The 17306-nt window shown below is 40.3% G+C and overlaps 1 protein-coding gene across 2 annotated transcripts in view; it reads left to right on the top strand.

Annotated features, from left to right (window-relative positions):
- The window catches only part of arhgef10 (Rho guanine nucleotide exchange factor (GEF) 10), a 278827-nt gene that overhangs the window by 196362 nt on the left and 65159 nt on the right, over positions 1 to 17306 (top strand). For both annotated transcript variants that reach the window (XM_072560748.1, XM_072560758.1), the window contains one exon: positions 8897 to 9054. In XM_072560748.1, coding sequence (XP_072416849.1) covers positions 8897 to 9054 — 158 coding nt within the window. The remainder of the gene's footprint in view (positions 1 to 8896; positions 9055 to 17306) is intronic.

The following is a 17306-nucleotide window of genomic DNA, read 5'->3' as shown; positions in this document are numbered from 1 at the left end:
TGGAGAGAAAGTAGCATAGAGTACAATAGGTGAGTGGGGGTGGGGATCAAGGTTATAGGTCAGGGGGGAGGGTAGCAAAGAGTACAATGGGTGGATGGGGGTGGAATGAAGGTGATAGGTCAGAGAGGAGGGTGGAGTGGATAGGTGGAAAAGAAGATAGGCAGGTAGGACAGGTCATGGGGACAGTGCTGAGCTGGAACTTTGGAACTGGAGTGAGGTGGGGGAAGGGGAAATGAGGAAACTGGTGAAGTCATAAAACTAAGCTTAAACTTTCTTAGCTTCAAATAACTATTTTTTGGGATTTGAACCGAGTTCTTCTGGCCTGGAATTTTCAAACAAATCCCCATACACTGAGATTCTGAAAGGACTGCTTTCTCAAGGAAAAACTATTCTTAGATCTGACTACAACTAGGTCTTCGGCAAACTGAAATCAAAACCTTTCCAATCTATGGGACTTTCTCCTAAGCAAAAAAAAAAATCAATTTCTGATTCTTCTAAACCAGAAGCACACTCATGCTTTTCCATGTTTGTGGCATGGTGGCTCAGTGGTTAGCACTGCTGCCTCACAGTGCCAGGGTTCCAGGTTCAATTCCAGCCTTGGGCAACTGTCTGTGTGGAGTTTGCACATTCCCCCCGTGTCTGCGTAGGTTTCCTCCGGGTGCTCCGGTTTCCTCCCACAGTCCAAAGATGTGCAGGTCAGGTGAATTGGCCATGCTAAATTGCCCATAGTTTTAGCTGCATGAGCCAGAGGGAAATGGGTCTAGGTGGGTTGCTCTTCGGAGGGTCAGTGTGGACCTGTTGGGCTGAAGGATCTGTTTGCACACACTGTAGGGAATCTAATCTAAACTCTCTCTCATGCAAACTAATTCCCATCAGCACTCCAAGTATGCTCTCTGTCACATACAATATTTAAAAGTCATGGCTCTAGAAAGACTGACAAGTTAATTTAAACCCCTTTATCCATACTACAAAAAACTCACATGCCACTTGCTTAAAATCCAGGCAAATCAATAAATAATACCTTTATGTATCACACCTTGCATCTCGATATTTAAAACTGAAGATGTTAACTAATATAATGATTTGAACACATTTTTCTGATAAGTATACTGTCAAGTTTCACTTGCCCAGCCTATCATTTCTAGAAATGAGAGAGGAGGAAAATGCCTCTTATTCTTGCATAAAAATAGAGTCATGTTAATTAAAATTACATCAGTTCCTCAGCAATTCCTCAGTATTGTGTTGGTGGAGGTAGAGAAATTATAACTCTCAACTGCAATAATTTGGGAAACATGCTGCTCAATGCACTCCCTGATTGGGAGTTAGATCTACCAGAAGAGTTGTCACTGGGCTGCTGTTCCGTGATTTCCAATAGGTGTTGCACCAATATATTTGCCTCCCTTTGGTTTGCATGTATGCTCTGGAATGTCTGCAGGACGAGATGGTGAGGAGAAATCCCTGCCATGTAGCAACAGAATATCCATATGTGTTAAAATTTTAACAATAATACATGATCTTCTGACCCTAAAGAGGTGTAATCACAGATTGGGACACTTGTAAAGCAGATAATAACTTGTCTCAGCCTTTTTGCCGTTGTGTCAAAATCCTGTAGTCATGTGCCTTTAATCAGGAATAAAATATTCTCAGCCAAAGTAACCCATGAAATCCAAACTGGCACAAAAGGCTTTTGTACAAACAGTCCTTGAACACTGGAGCTTTGTTTTGACTAGATCCTTCCCATCTCATCTGAAGCTCTTTGACATAGTTTAGTGTAAATATGTGAGACCATAGATACCACTTAGTCTTCGGTGAGATATACACTTTCTCACTTTTTCTAACCAAAGCTGTAAATGAATACCTTTTATCTCTGTTCAAGCACTTTTTGTTTAATCCTTTCACGCATTTTGTTGCAGAAAGTCTTCCTTGTTTTCATGTAACACTTTTTTAAGCTAAGTATTGAATTTTCATCATGTGTTGTGAGCTGTTGGAAGATTATAAAACATGGCACCGGCTATTTTCATGGTGTTGTGTCAAAATTCCCCATGATTATTGTATTTGAATGAGGAGGTATTTATTTCTTACTTTTAGAATGAGAGAGTCAATTTTAAGTTGCCCAGTAGCAAGCTTTTAGCAAATGAAAATATAAAGGTTTGTTTACTTTTCAAATCCTTGTCCTGGAGGCTATTAAAGAAACTATGTCTCACTCTCACTGTCATCCAGCAAAACCAGCTGCAGATGTAGATGTAAACAATACCGATAAAACAAAATGGAATTGAGGTCAGTCTACATTTTAATGCAGGCCTGCTGTTGTTTTATTGTCTTGTTGTTTGAAGTGAAGGCTTTGAAATTGTAGAGCTGCCTTGGCAGTTGATATTATTTCTTTACCTGTTCTGGCAGAGGTTCATTTCATAGTTAATCTTGAAGATGGAATGAGATGGGGGAGAGTGAAGAGCATTATTTCTTTCTCAAGAAGTTGGGAGGAGGCATATTAGCCTCCCAATTGCTGCAGCAACCCAAAAGCCTTTTACCAAACTCCTTCCTACCCTACGGTCAGCTTCCATAACAGTTTGCTACATTTTAAAGTCTGGAGTAAAAACAATCTCTGCATCATGTGACTTGGAGAAAATGCCAAGTCATCCTCCAAATAAAGCAAAGAAGCAATTCAAACTGTGGTATGTTATCCATTCTCACATCTGCTGTGATGGTTGTAAACTCCTTAATGTTTCTTATTGCTCAGAGAGCTGGTACAGACACAAATGGGCCAAATGGCCTCTTCTGCACCATAACAATTACATGACTGTGCTTATCAGTTAAATGACTTTGTGTTTGAAATAAGGTTAACGAAGTTGACAGTGCCTTTATATTTGTAATGTGGAGGTGCTGGTGTTGGACTGGGGTGGACAAAGTTAAAAATCACGTGACACCAGGTTATAGTCCAACAGGTTTATTTGAAAATACAAGCTTTCAGAGTGCTGCTCCTTTGTCAGGTAACCAATGGGGCAGGTTCATAGGACACAGAATTTATAGTAAAAGATCAAAGTGTTATACAACTGATGTGATGTATTGAACAAACCTAGAATCCTGTTATGTCTTTAATCACATTGAATGGGGATGTAGGTTTTGATTGATTACTATGTAAATCCTAGAATTTCTTTCAAGTCACAGTTCCAAGACAACTTAAGGATTTATCTGTATTTTTAAAAAAGTGACATCTCCGCTCAGACAATACATTAAAGGTATGAGGTTAGAGTCTGTCTGTATTCCAACCTTGAGTCAGACTGGTTCTGTTTTCAAAAGTAGGAATTTCTAAAATGTCACTGACTGCCTACAGATTGTGTACTTTTTGAACAAAATAGAATGTATCTGCAAATGCAAATCCACCCCATAGACTTACGTGTGTGTGCATGCGAGTGTGCGTGCAAGCGCGTGTGTGTGTGTGTATGCATGTGCAGAAATGTGACAGAGTATATGTCTGTGAGCAGGTCTGTGTGAGTGTGAGACTGTGTATAAGAGTGTATAGTGTCATGGGGTCACGTGTAGTGTGAGATGAACCCAAGATCCCAGTTGAGACCATCCTCACAGGTACTGAACTTGTCTGTTAGCCACTGGCATGCTCACACACACAGTGCACACTCTTTCACAGGTATATACTCTGTCACATTTGCAGACACACACTCCCTCTCTCCCACACATGCACGTGCACACACACACACAAGTCTATGGGGTGGATTTGCATTTGCAGATTTGCTTTTGGTTTTGCCCTGTGTTAGTCTTTAGGGAGCCATTATTTTACCAGCATGTGTCAGAGAACAGATGATTGGTGCCCTTCTGGATGATGATAAGAGAGCTTTTGTATTGTGAAAATGTTACAATCAGAGAGAAAACTTTTAAAGACATTAGCTCACTTTCAGTTTAGAATAAACAAGAATTGATTTTTGATTAGAGAATACCTGTGGATTGGAAAACATTTTGTTGCCTTTCACCCTCCAGACAATACCAATATGGGAGGCAATGACCCAATGGTATTATCGCTGGATTGTTAATCCTGAGACTCCGATGATGATCTGGGGTCCCGGGTTTGAATCCTGCTAGGGAAATGGTGGATTTTGAATTCAATTTTAAGACTTGAATTAGAAATCTAATAATAACCAACAATCTATTGTCAATTGTCAGAAAATCCTATCTGGGAGGGAATCATCCTTACCTGGTCTGGGCAATAAATGCTGGCCTGGTTAATCTTCATCCCATGAATGATTTTTTTTTTAAAAAAAGACCAGGAATTGAAAGAAACAGTTAAGTTTCTTGAATTTTTGAGAATCTCTGTTTGAGTACTGTAAACCTATGGAATTGGTATAGATAGGATATTGTTCTTTTGCGTGTTCTGAAATGTTTCAAATTGTGTTATTTGTAAATAGCTTGTTTTTTTTCATATGTTATCTTGATGTCTTTTGTGTAATATATTTATGTCTTATTGTTAAAACCAGCATTGAACCTTTATGTTTCAGTGAAAGACCACCCATCAAATAAAAATACAAAACATGATCTGTGAAGCTGGATTTTAGTCAGGAATCTGACTTGTCATCAGCTGTGAACATAAGACAAACAGTACAATGGCATTTGAAATAAGGTGTTTAGAAAATTTCAATTCTTGATACACTATGCCACAACATGACAGACAAACTACTCTTTGAAGGGTCGAATGTCCTGATGGAATACTTATCCCTTTTCATCTAAAATCAGATTAGAGAATCATGAACATTTTCTTTCTTTGGTGAAGTGGCTTAAATTTGTTCCTTGCCCGCTTCTAGTACTGTACTACTGCCCCAGTGTGACCCAGAACAGTGCAGCTCCAGTGTGGAACAATAGTTATAATAATTTTGCAAATATAAACACTTTGGTTGGATTTTCTGATATTTATGGTGAAGGAAGGCAGATTGGGATATAAGTGGTTAGCTGTCATGCCTGCCTTATTATAAGATACAGTGATAAAAGGCCATTTAAACTATCAATTCTAAACCACCATTCAATATTTAAAGAAGCTCTTACTATCCCTCTTCATGTTATTTGCTTATTTACCTTCAGAGTTTATTTTCTATTAGTTTTGGCAATCTTTTATTGGTTTTTCAAACTTTACCTATTCTCTGGCTTACCCCGGTCTTTGTCACATTGCATATCTATTCACTAAATTGATACTATCTTCACTTTACTTGGTTAAGTATGGTTGACTTATCACCTTCCTAGAAACCTTTTTCCTCACTGGGATGCATCTTTGTTACAAATCATGAACTATTTTCTCAAACATCATCTGTTGTTCCTCAACTGTCTTTACTGCTAAACCTTCCTAGTGCAGTCCAGCCAATTCTACTCTCATTCTCATGTAAGATCCCAGCTTTGATCTCATAACTATGACTCTATAATGGCGATCAGGTCTGTATTTATGTTTGGTACAATTGTTTCCTACTTAAGCCAGTCACTCTCAAACTGAATGCTAAATTCTGCCATGTTGTGGTTCATTTCCTAGGGTTTTTCTTACTCTGAAATTATTGAGTCAACCGATCTCATTTCATCAGATCTAAAATAGCCTGATCCCTGGTTGGATCCACAGTGTTTTAGATTAGATTCCCTGCAGTGTGGAAACAGGCCCTTTGGCCCAACAAGTCCACACCTACCCTCTGAAGAGTAACCCACCCAGACCCATCCCCCTACCCTATAGTTACCCCTGACTAATGCACATAACGATATGGGCAATTTAGCATGGTCAATTCACCTGGTCTGCACATTTTTGGATTGTGGGAGGAAACCGGAGGACCTGAAGGAAATCTGCGCAGACACTGGGAGAATGTGCAAACTCCATACAGTCAGTCGCCCGAGGCAAGAACTGAACCGAGGTCCCTGGCGCAGTGCTAACCACTGAGCCACTGTGCTACCCCTGCTACCACCACCGTCACTGTGCCTCCTCCTGCTACCATGCCACTTGTTCAAGAAAACTGTCCCAAATACACTCTGAACTCTTTCTCATGGCTTCCTCTGGCAACTTAATTTTCCAGTCTGCATGGTGATTAAAGTCACCCATGACTAACATACGTTACTGCCTTTTTTTAAATGCCCTCATTATCTCCTAAGTTAATATCTGTACTACAAAAGCTCATGTTTGGATTTTACACACTGCTCCCAGTAATGTCATCTTCCCCTTGTTATTTCTTTCTTCAACCCCTATGGATTCTACATCTTCTGATCCAAGATCAATTCTTGCTTTAGTACATATTACACCTATACTAACAGTGCTACCTCATCACCTTTTTCTTCCTGCCTGACATTTTGAAAAACCACAAAGCCCTGAATATTTAATTTGCAGCTTTAATCCCCTTGTAACCATGTCTGCATAATGGCTGTAAGATTATTCCCATCAACCTTTATTTCTGCTGTTAATTTACCTATTTTATTCCGAATAGTGCGTGCAATTAACTAAGCAGATAGGTGATGGCCTAGTGGTATTATTGCTAAACTATTAATCCAGAAACTCAGCTACTATTCTAGGGACCAGGTTCAAAGCCTGCCATGGCAGATGGTGGAACTTTAATTCAAGAAAGAATCCAGAATTAAGAATGTAACGATGACAATGGAATCATTGTCGATTGTTGGAAAAACCCATCTGGTTCAGTAATATCATTGAGGGAAGGAAGTCTGCCCTTCTTACCCTGGTCTAGACTTTGTGAATCCAGACCCACAGCAATGTGATTAAGTAAAAACTGCCCTTTGGGCAATTAGGGATTGGCAATAAATGCTGGCCTAGCCAGAGATGCCCGCATCCCCGAGTAAATTTTAAAAAGTAGAGAGCTATTCATTTTGCAGTTTTAAAAACTTGAACCCCTTTGACTCTATTTGCTGTAGTTAAAAAGTATTTGTACACTCTGTCCCTCTCTGGATATCATTGTATAAATAGCTGTCCTGCAATGCCATCATCACCTTTGTTTTGTAAGCCTTTGTAGCCCCTCTCCAGAATTCTGCATTCCTCGATTTAATTTAAAGACCGCCCTCTCAGCATGGTGAAGTCATCAGCCAATTAGCAGTGCAATGGGTGATGGGTCCACCAATCAAGAAACTGTGCCAGGATGTCATATAGCCGAGATGTACTGTGAATGAACAAGAAGTCAAAAAGTCAGAGTATTACAGACCCTTTGGTCCAACCCGTCCACGCCGATCAGATATCCTGAACTGATCTAGTCCCATCTGCACGAAAATGTTACCCCTCAGATCCCTTTTAAATCTTTTCCATCTCGTCTTAAACCTATACCTTCTGGTTTTGGACTTGCCGAGCCTTGGAAAAAGACCTTGGCTATTCACCCTATCCATGCCCCTCAATTTTTTTAAAACCTCTATAAGGTCACCCCTCGAGCATGGCAACCATGGTCACTTGCCTCTCAACCTTTCCTCACTACTTGTGTCAGGCTCAAAACAGTGAAGAAGTGAAATCTGAAAATATGGAAATACTGCCACCATCACCAGTAGACATACAGTGATGGCCTTGGTGGCTTATATTTTCTTTCCCAGCAGTGCTTTCACCTCATATCTCTCATAAAGCACTTCCAAAGCGTCCGCTTCAGAGATGCAAAAATGGAGCAGGCAATGAAAAATTGCATACATTTGGGTTTTAAACAAGCTCTTCTTATTTCTGTCAATAACATTTAAGCTAGCAATAAAGACAGTGGCTGAGAATCTGACAAAGTCTGCCAGCATCTGTGAATGGAGAAACGGTTACCGTTTTGGGTTGACATGACTCTTCTTCAGAACATAGGTAGCAAATGGAGTTTTTTTTTAATCCTGTGTTAACCTAGTAGGATGGGATGCAAGCATAACAGAAACGGAGGATGACCAGAGTGAAAGACAAAGGGAATACTGATGGTGGCAACGGAGAGATAAAATATGTTAAATAGGTTCAAAGCCATTAAGACAACTGGATGTGGCCATATTGAAGATGAGAGTCATAGAGATCGACCCAGCTTGTCCATGCTGACCAGATGTCCCAACCTAATCTAGTCCCATTTGCCAGCACTTGGCCCATATCCCTCTAAACTCTTCCTATTCATATACTCATCCAGATGCCTTTTAAATGCTGCAATTGTACCAGCCTCCACCTCTTCCTCTGACAGCTCATTCCATACACGCACCACCCTCTGCATGAAAAAGTTGCCCCTTAGGTCCCTTTTATATCCTTCCTCTCTCACCCTAAACCTATGCTCTCTAATTCTGGACTCCCCCACCCCAGGGAAGAGACTTTGTCTATTTATCCTATCCATGCGCCTCATGATTTTATAAACCTTTTTGAGGTCACCCCTCAGCCTCTGATGCTCCAGGGAAAACAGCCCCAGCCTGTTCAACCTCTCCCTATAGCTCAAATCCTCCAACCCTAGCAACATCCTTGTAAACTGGGTTGTAATCAAACTGAAAGATAGAAGCCATGTTTTGAATCTGTTAAATTTAAGATAATATTAGAGAACTTCATGAAAATGTGAAACTTTCTCACTGTTGCTCTGACAGATGCTTGCTGATTTTCAGCAATATAACTGAAAAGAAAGGACTCAGCATGTGAATGGAAACCAATATAGACAGCATGGTGTAAATCTTGACTTCATAAAATAGTGTAATACAGGCAATAAGGTCAGCAGCCTATTTTATATTTCCCTTATTGATTTCAAGACGATAAAATCAGATGCATAAAATGAGTTGCTGACCCGTTATAACCCAATTAGACTATCACACCAAGTCAAGATATACACAAATAAATTCCACTAAGTAATACTGGAACCATGTGTTTCATTGGATGCCCTTTCATTTGTGGCATGAGATGCAGTTGATAGCACGTACAATTATGATATCTTTGTTTATCCTACTGCAGCATTTCTGTGTACAAGAGCAATCAGGCTTCAAAAAAAGTTCGATTGCAGCATTTCTTTACTCCGGATAGATCAACAGTGGTGAGCCTCGGCTACAAGTTACAATGCCTCTACGCTGGACTTGTTAATGGAAATATTGCTGTCTACACCAAGGCTGAAGGTGCGTAGACATCTATTTATTACGAACCCCTCAGAATTTAATTGCAACGTTTTCTTAAATCTTTTAGTATGTCTGTTTCCATTTTCCTCCGCAGTAATGTGCTTTGTAAATGTGGAAGCACACCAGAACACACACACAATCGATTTTCCCTTGGAACTTCACACCATTCATCTAGATTTATTTTTATACAATAAAGTAGAAGTAAAATGACCAGTTGAAACATCAATGTGGGTCAAAATTAAGAACTTTAACTGGACATAATCCACCTTGAACTTCTGGACAACATTGTTATTAAATTTCAAAATCTATACTCAGTAAAGTTGTGCATGTGGTTAACAACTAGCAACGTTGTTCATCAGAAACTTAAAAAATAGTATATTCTTCTAAAGTTTAACACAAGCTGAGGGACTTGAACGAGAATCTTTTGCACAAGAAACAGTGCTTTTATTTTTTTTTAGTGGTTTTAGTAAGCTTTGTTTTAAAATGACAGTTACAATAACAGTTCCATATTTTTAACCAAATGGGCTACAAACCTAGCTCTTCCCACCTTATTTTTAAATGAATTTAGTGAAAAAATGAGATACTAAGAGGCGGTGGTGCCAGATTTCCGCTAGACTCAATCACTACAGCTTTAGGCTGAAGTGAACACATTGTTAACTCCCCGATGACTCCGGCCACGTTCCGTCAGTTATACAGTAGATGATGGAAACTGCTCGGGTCTTGTTTCAGCCAGCAAGCCACAAAATAACAAACACCTGGCTGCTGCAACCCCGAGAGCTACAGCAGTACACAAACATCTTTTCCCAGAGCACCAGGTGGTAGTTCCACCCACTCAGCAGCCATCAAATCATGAATCTGTAAATAGAGTTGAGTTCACATCAAGGCACGCATAAAGCCCACCACCCCCATACACTTGGGGCAGTTGTGGAAAGGATCACTGAGTCATATAGCACAGAAGGAGGCTGTTTGGCCCTTTGAGCCTATGCTCGTTTTTTGAAAGAGCTATCCTATTAGACCAACTTTTTTTCTGTAGTCCTGCAAATGTTTTCTTTAAGTATTTGTCCAATTCCCCTTGGAAAGTTGTGATTTAATTTGCTTCCAACACCCTTCCAGGTATTATATTCCAGACCACAACAAGAAAAATGAATATGGTCCTTTTCCATTAATTTTGCAAAAAGTCTTGGCTAATGCTCTCTTTTCACCTGTGTGAGCCAAAGGATGGTCCAGATTATCCATAAAAGTTCAATGGAACCTTCTATCAATGGATCCCAATATATCTTCACCCTTCCACATTAACTCCAATGGTTCTTTTTCTTGACATCAGTGGTTGTTTAGTCAGGAGGGGGAGGTTTTTAAAATTTCCTTTCACAATAGATGCTTTCTTGATTCTTTACACAATTTGAAGATTGGCAGCTGAAGCTTTACATTTCAATACTCAGCATTGCCCTTTTAAACCTCCCTCTGTCCCCCTCTACTTTCTCTGCTAAATTTTCAATTGCTAACATGTGAAACCATCTATAACACCAATTAGTAACAAGTTACAGGCAGGTTTGTGTGAAGACTACTAATTATTAAAGGTTATATTGAGACTGCCTAAAATTCATGCACCTTGTTGCATTCATAATGAGCAAAACATGCTTCCATTTGGAGCAATTGAACCAGTTAATAGTTACTGAAGGAAATTTCGGTTCAGCCAAGTGTCTGCACTTTTAGTTCCATTGTTGCTATTATTTGAGCATGAGATTCAAACTCTCAAGCATTCAATAGTAATGTTATGTCACAGAGACTGTTCTTAGGATATGAGTGGAAGGTAACAAACAGTTGCAGAGCCGTACTGTCAGCTGCATGTTGTATTCTTGCCAGTTAATTAGTTACATTAGGGAGTTTTATTAACATTAGGGGAGAACAGACATGAAAATCAGCTCTTTTAAAACAAGAGCATTTAAAATCAAAAATGTTTCCTGGCAACTTGTTGAACTACCTATTAACTTTTGAAACGTGGCTTTATGTCAATCTGGAGTTATTTTACGATCCACTCTTACATTCCTTGACTACTTAAGTCTTGAGAATCAGATTGTAAACCAGTGTTCCCAATTCCATTACTATCCTGGACAAAATCTCTTTATCTGTGCCTGAAACATTGATCTCCTACTCCTCGGATGCCGCCCAACCTGCTGTGCTTTTCCAGCACTACCCTCTCAACACCAAAATCTCTTTATGTCAGTACAGAAGCAGTAGTATAATGGTAGAGAGCAGAAGTTTTATCCTTAACTAATGTCCTTCTGTCTTTTCTTGGCCCTGAAATTTTATTGTTTTTCAGCTACTAATCAAAGGAAGATGATGTTTTGTGCAGAATTTTGTCTTTCAACCTCAAAGTCTCTGTTTCCCATAACTGTTTATTCTCTCCATTGTTGCTTGAAAGGAGTTTCTCAAAATATTTCCCCGAAGCTTCTGCTGAGCTGTAACCTGAAAGCACCATCTATTTGGACCCATGCCTCAAATTGTGTAAAGTTCTCTGCAAAATGTAATGATGCCTGCCACTACCAAACAGAATCATGAAATAAACCATAGCAAAAGTCATTTATTGAATATTGTAGCTTACTGCCTAACTTCCAAAATAATAACGAACAATACTATGACTGCAGCTATTTGCTGGCAGAGAGTGCATTTTATTGTCTGTAGAAGTCAGTTTGCTCAGACATGTTCGCGCTGTAGACAGTAGTTCAAAGATACTGTGATCACTGTCATAGTTTGCTGTTGGAAAAAATATGGCAAAATTCTGTTTGCAGCCCCGGCTGGAAGTTTTCTAATCATCTATTGATCTATTGCATTTAATGTTTAGTAGCAGCCTAGCTGTAATTCACTCAAAGGTCTGTGAAAATAATGTGTCCACTCTGTGGATTGAATTGACCTGCAAACCTGGCTCGGGATGCAAGGTGGACAATTAAACCTGAGCCATTTGAGTAGAGTACAGTCAGCACATCAGCTTGGTGCTAATTACTGTGATTACTACATGCAGCCAGCACTCCAATGCTGCGAATGAGCTACATGCACTCCTTACACTGGTTCTGCACCTCTTAAAAGAGAGGTACATTGTGGCTACAGTATGTCTTGGGACTGGATTGGCAATGAAATCTGATCAGGGAAAGAGAGAATTTTTTTTTGCTGAGTTAGTATTTATTGCCCATCCCTAGTTTCCCTTGAGAATGTGATGGTGAGTTGCCACATGTTCATGTGCTGTAGGTAGGCCTACAAAGCTTTTAGTGAGGGAGTTCTAGGATTTTGGTCCAGTGATACTGAAGGAATGGCGATAAATTTTCAGGTCTGGATAGTAATTTGGAAGAGAACGTGCAGGTGCTGGTGTTCCCATGTATCCTATTGGCCTTATAGATGGTAGTGGCTGTGGGTTTAGAAGGAGTTGTCTGAGGAGGTCGACCACAGTAAGATGCAAGATCCCAGGTTTTCACATGTTGCACTCGATGTGGATGTGCTGTGGGCCCTCCAGCCATACTGAGATGACCATCTCAAGATTGAGACGCAGAATGGTTGCAGCAAAATGTAGCCAATTCCACTATGATTCATAATTTCAGTGTCTAGGAGATAATCATGCAGTTACTTGTAGATGCCCTCTGGCATCATTTTGAATCTTTAACATGCAGATTGCATCGTATTTTTATAGTTCTCCCATGTGCTGTAAACACTGTTGTCGGTTTGTTTCGCCACCAATAAAATTCCATTTCCCTTGGAACATGCCTTGTAATTCCTTCATAAACAATTTGGATGAGTTGCTATCAAGGCACAGAAGCCACCACCAGGAAAATTGAAATGCTGTAACGATCCAGTTTCTGGTCAGCATCCCTCTCTAAACTCCTCAGGACAGAGTAAAACCCTAAAGAACTGCAGATGATGTAAGTCAGAAACAAAAGCAGAGGTTGCTGGAAAAGCTCAGCAGGTCTAGTAATACCTGTGAAAAGAAATCAGAGTTAACATTTTGAGTCCGGTGACCCTCCCTCAGAATGGACTCGAAATGTTAACTTTGATTTCTCTTCACAGATACTGCCAGACCTATTGAGCTTTTCCAGAAACTTCTGTTTATGTTCATTAGAGAGGTTGTCCTGCTGGGCGTTCTTACTCCCACTGACTGCTCCTCCTTCCAGCAGTTTGTCCTGCTCGCTTCATTCTCCCAGTCCCGATTAATTCCAAGACAAGGGTGTACTATGCTACTTGTGACTGCAAGCAACAAGTTGGCGCACATGCCTTTATTTCACAATCATCCAGCTACTCCCTGGAGGCAATTGAAGCTTGTCACAAGTGTTGAAGAAGCACTGAAATTGTTGCCTCAACTCGATACAATCAGCTGAAGTCAACCAGATGAAATCTAACTTCTGAGTGATTGACAATCCCTTTAAATAGCATGGGTAGGGAGCCTTTTCACAATGAATGCATGTTCAGCTGTGCGAGGTTAAGACTATGTATGCTGTAGTGTGGAACTCCATACTAACACGTTGATTATCAACACAATGTATCTGCTCCATATGGCTCTGGTCAATGTTAAGGTTGTCTAGACTAATTCTTTTAACAATGTTGCGTCTACTCCATTTAGCATTCCAAGTGTTTGCAGAGGCCATTGTGGAATATTAAGAGTTCTCTCGGTGTCCAAAAGCACTCTCGAGCCCAAGTTCACCCCTGTATGTTAGACATGTGGAAGTAGCCTGTGTTTATTCAGTGTGTTGATGCAAAGACCCAGATTGTTCACTGGAAGCAGTCGGGGGAGTAGTGTGGAGGGGGGGGAGGCGGGGAAGGAGAGGATGAAGTGGTTTTTAAATCTGGAAGAGCTGACGCTCCAAATGTCTTACAGAATGTAATTGCTGTGCTCCTTGAAATGATCAGAGTAGTTCGATTGACCTGATGGGAGATATCTCCATTTAGAAGCCAGCTTCACAGAATTGGAGCCTTCGAGAGCAGGTAGTTTTATTGGAAGATTGATAAAGATCATGGCAAGGCTTAAGGTTGTAGGGTAAGCAGACACCCAGTTGGGGAAGTGAAGGAAGAGAAAAATTGCAGAGGAGTGGTTGGGTGGGTATGTGAGTGGAGATTTGTTGGGTTGTCTGGTTGGGTCTGGAAAAACACTCCTGCTCCTCTAAACCCACAAACATTGCTAAATCGGTACTTCCTGCATGGATTCAGTTTTTCCCATTTCTTTTTGCATTTTCCCCATTCTGTAAAACATAGTTATTTGTAGTTAAAAGCAGAATGATTGTTAAAATTAAGGTACGCAACCTCATTAGGCATTTAAATGATTCAAGATTAGACTGGTGCTGGAAAAAGCACAGCAGGTCAGGCAGTATCCGAGGAGCAGGAAAATCGACGTTTCGGGCAAAAACCCTTCATCAGGATTTTCCTGCTCCTCGGATGCTGACTGACCTCCTGTGTTTTTCCAGCACCACTCGAATCGTGACTCTAATCTCCAGCATCTGCAGTACCCACTTCACCTATTTAACTGATCAACCGATTCCTCCTGCCTGCATTAAATCTGGAAGTGGGCAGTCGCTAGACAGGCGGAATTCCAGTTCAGTTATTTTTATCTTAACATTTGAAATGAACATAGCCCACTTGTTCCGAGAGTTACCATACAGACCAGAGAAAGATAGAAGTATAGATGGGTTGCACACAATGGAAGCGATATGTATGTTGGGCTGCAGACCTATTTTACCTCTATAGGCTTTCAACACTCAAATATCTGAAGATAAAATATGCACACCATGTTTTTCATTAGGAGAAAATAAGGTAATCAAAATTAACATTCAAGGTCCAGTAACCCTCAGGGTTCCAACAATTTCTGTTTTTGTTTCTGATTTCCCGTATCCATGGTTCTTTTTGGTTTTTATTGTAATCAAACTGTTTTTAACCTCTGGTAAAAAAAACATAAATTGCTAATTTAACAACTTGACAACTTAAATTTTATCCTTTTCTTTAAAAAAAAACATACACCTAGAAACAGTTACACAAATATGGCACGAGTATTATGTGTAGGAATCAGAGAAAAATGTCAGAGAAGCAAAGGTCTGGCATAAGTTCAGCTCACAGATGTTGATGAGTTGTTTTCTTTCAGTTTTCTCTTGAATCGTTCTGATTATTTGCTTGTCGCTTGTGATTATGGATATGCTGACTCTCATTCTTTCATTCACTGTTGGAAGATTCACCCTTGCCGTGCCTGTGAAGATGCTTTGCCCCTTTTCCTTTCAATACGGGAATATTCAGAGAAAGCCTTAGAGGTAAATGGTGAGTGAGAACAGCTATCGGGAGATTTTCTGTTACTTACCCACATAGAATGGGGAGAGAAAGATTCAGGTGCTTTCTCTTCATGAGCTGGATGTTTTCTCTACATACAAACCTATAATCACTTGCTCAGGAGGCAGGCCAGTGGTTGTTACTATACTGAGCCCCACAGTTAGTCAATTGAAAAAAAACAATCAAAGGACTGTTGCTGGACAAACTTGCACTGAGCACATATCCACACCCACACCACACAAACAACACATTACATGCATTACTTCAGTGCCATAATATGTCTCCACTGTTTGGATAGCACAGCTTCAGTAATCAGAATTGACTGACAGTTTCAAGATCATCCACTGGTTGTAGCTCCTGTGAAACATTTGCATCACTACAAAATATGATTAGAGAAAATGCAAGAAACCTTTAATACATCACAAAAAAAATGAATCTTGCTCTTCGTCCTTTCTATAGTTTAATGCAGCTATTGGATTAACCAAGTCCAATTATGTTTTTGGAGTTTTGTATTCAAGAGGTGAACTCATAATTATTTTTTACTTCCCATCATTATACATTTAAATGCACAATGGCACCTGCTACTCAAACCCCAGGCAAATGCATTAAAACTTCTATGGGAGATTCCACAGGAGTAATGAAATGAATTTACCCTAGTGTAATGGTACAAGCTAATATTTAAAATTTGATTATTATAATGTTGTTTAGCCGAGGTTTTACATGGGACGTATACACTTAATGGTAAGGTCCTAGGGAGTGTTGCTGAACAAAGAGACCTTGGAGTGCAGGTTCATAGCTCCTTGAAAGTGGAGTTGCAGGTAGATAGGATAGTGAAAAAGGCGTTTGATATGCTTTTGTTTATTGGTCAGAGTATTGAGTACAGGAGTTGGGAGGTCATGTTGCACCTGTATAAGACATTGGTTAGGCCACTGTTGGAATATTGCGTGCAACTCTGGTCTCCTTCCTATCAGAAAGATGTTGTGAAACTTGAAAGGGTTCAGAAAAGATTTGCAAGGATGTTGCCAGGGTTGGAGGATTTGAGCTATAGGGGGAGGCTGAACAGGCTGGGGCTGTTTTCCCTGGAGCATCGGAGGCTGAGGGGTGACCTTATAGAGGTTTTTACAAAATTATGAGGGGCATGGATAGGATAAATAGACAAAGTCTTTTCCCTGGAGTTGGAGAGTCCAGAACTAGAGACCGTAGGTTTAGGGTGAGAGGGGAAAGATATAAAAGAGACCTAAGGGGCAACTTTTTCATGCAGAGGGTGGTACGTGTATGGAATGAGCTGCCAGAGGAAATGGTGGAGGCTGGTACAATTGCAACATTTAAGAGGCATTTGGATGGGTATAAGAATAGAAGGTGTTTGGAGGGATACGGGCCGGATGCTGGCAGATGGGACTAGATTGGGTTGGGATATCTAGTTGGCATGGACGAGTTGGACCGTAGGGTCTGTTTCCATGCTGTACTTCTCTGTGACTCTGACTGTATATGGGCATCTATTGCCTGTCCCAACTGCCCTTGAGAAGATGGTGGTAATCTGCAGTCCATCTGCTGTGCGTTGACCCACAATGCTATTAGGGCAGAACATCAATAAATGTAAGGATCTCAGATTGGCTTTCTGTTATTTGTTAAATTTCAATTTTGCTGATATTTATTTGCTTCAACTGTAAAAGGAAATTGGCTTGACTTAGCTTGGATCAGTGTTGCCACTGTTGTTCCTGAGGTTGTATATTCAAGCCCTGCCCAAGAGCTGAAGTGCATAATCTAGTTTGGCACTCCACTCAGTGCTAAGGATTTGTTGTGTTTGGAAGCTCTCACATTCTGCAAGCAATGTATCTTTGTACAAAAACGCACTTTGAGATGAGGCTGCCTCGTATTTGCCAAGGAATGAGAGAACACATTGTGACTCATCCAAACAAACACTTGAATTTTGTGGATCTGAAATGGTACTCCAAATAGCA

Source organism: Chiloscyllium punctatum, chromosome 3, assembly GCF_047496795.1.
Source record: "Chiloscyllium punctatum isolate Juve2018m chromosome 3, sChiPun1.3, whole genome shotgun sequence".
Taxonomy (NCBI): Eukaryota; Metazoa; Chordata; class Chondrichthyes; order Orectolobiformes; family Hemiscylliidae; genus Chiloscyllium; species Chiloscyllium punctatum.
Note: the sequence above shows the minus strand (reverse complement) of the source record. Positions and strands in the feature narration are given on the sequence as shown.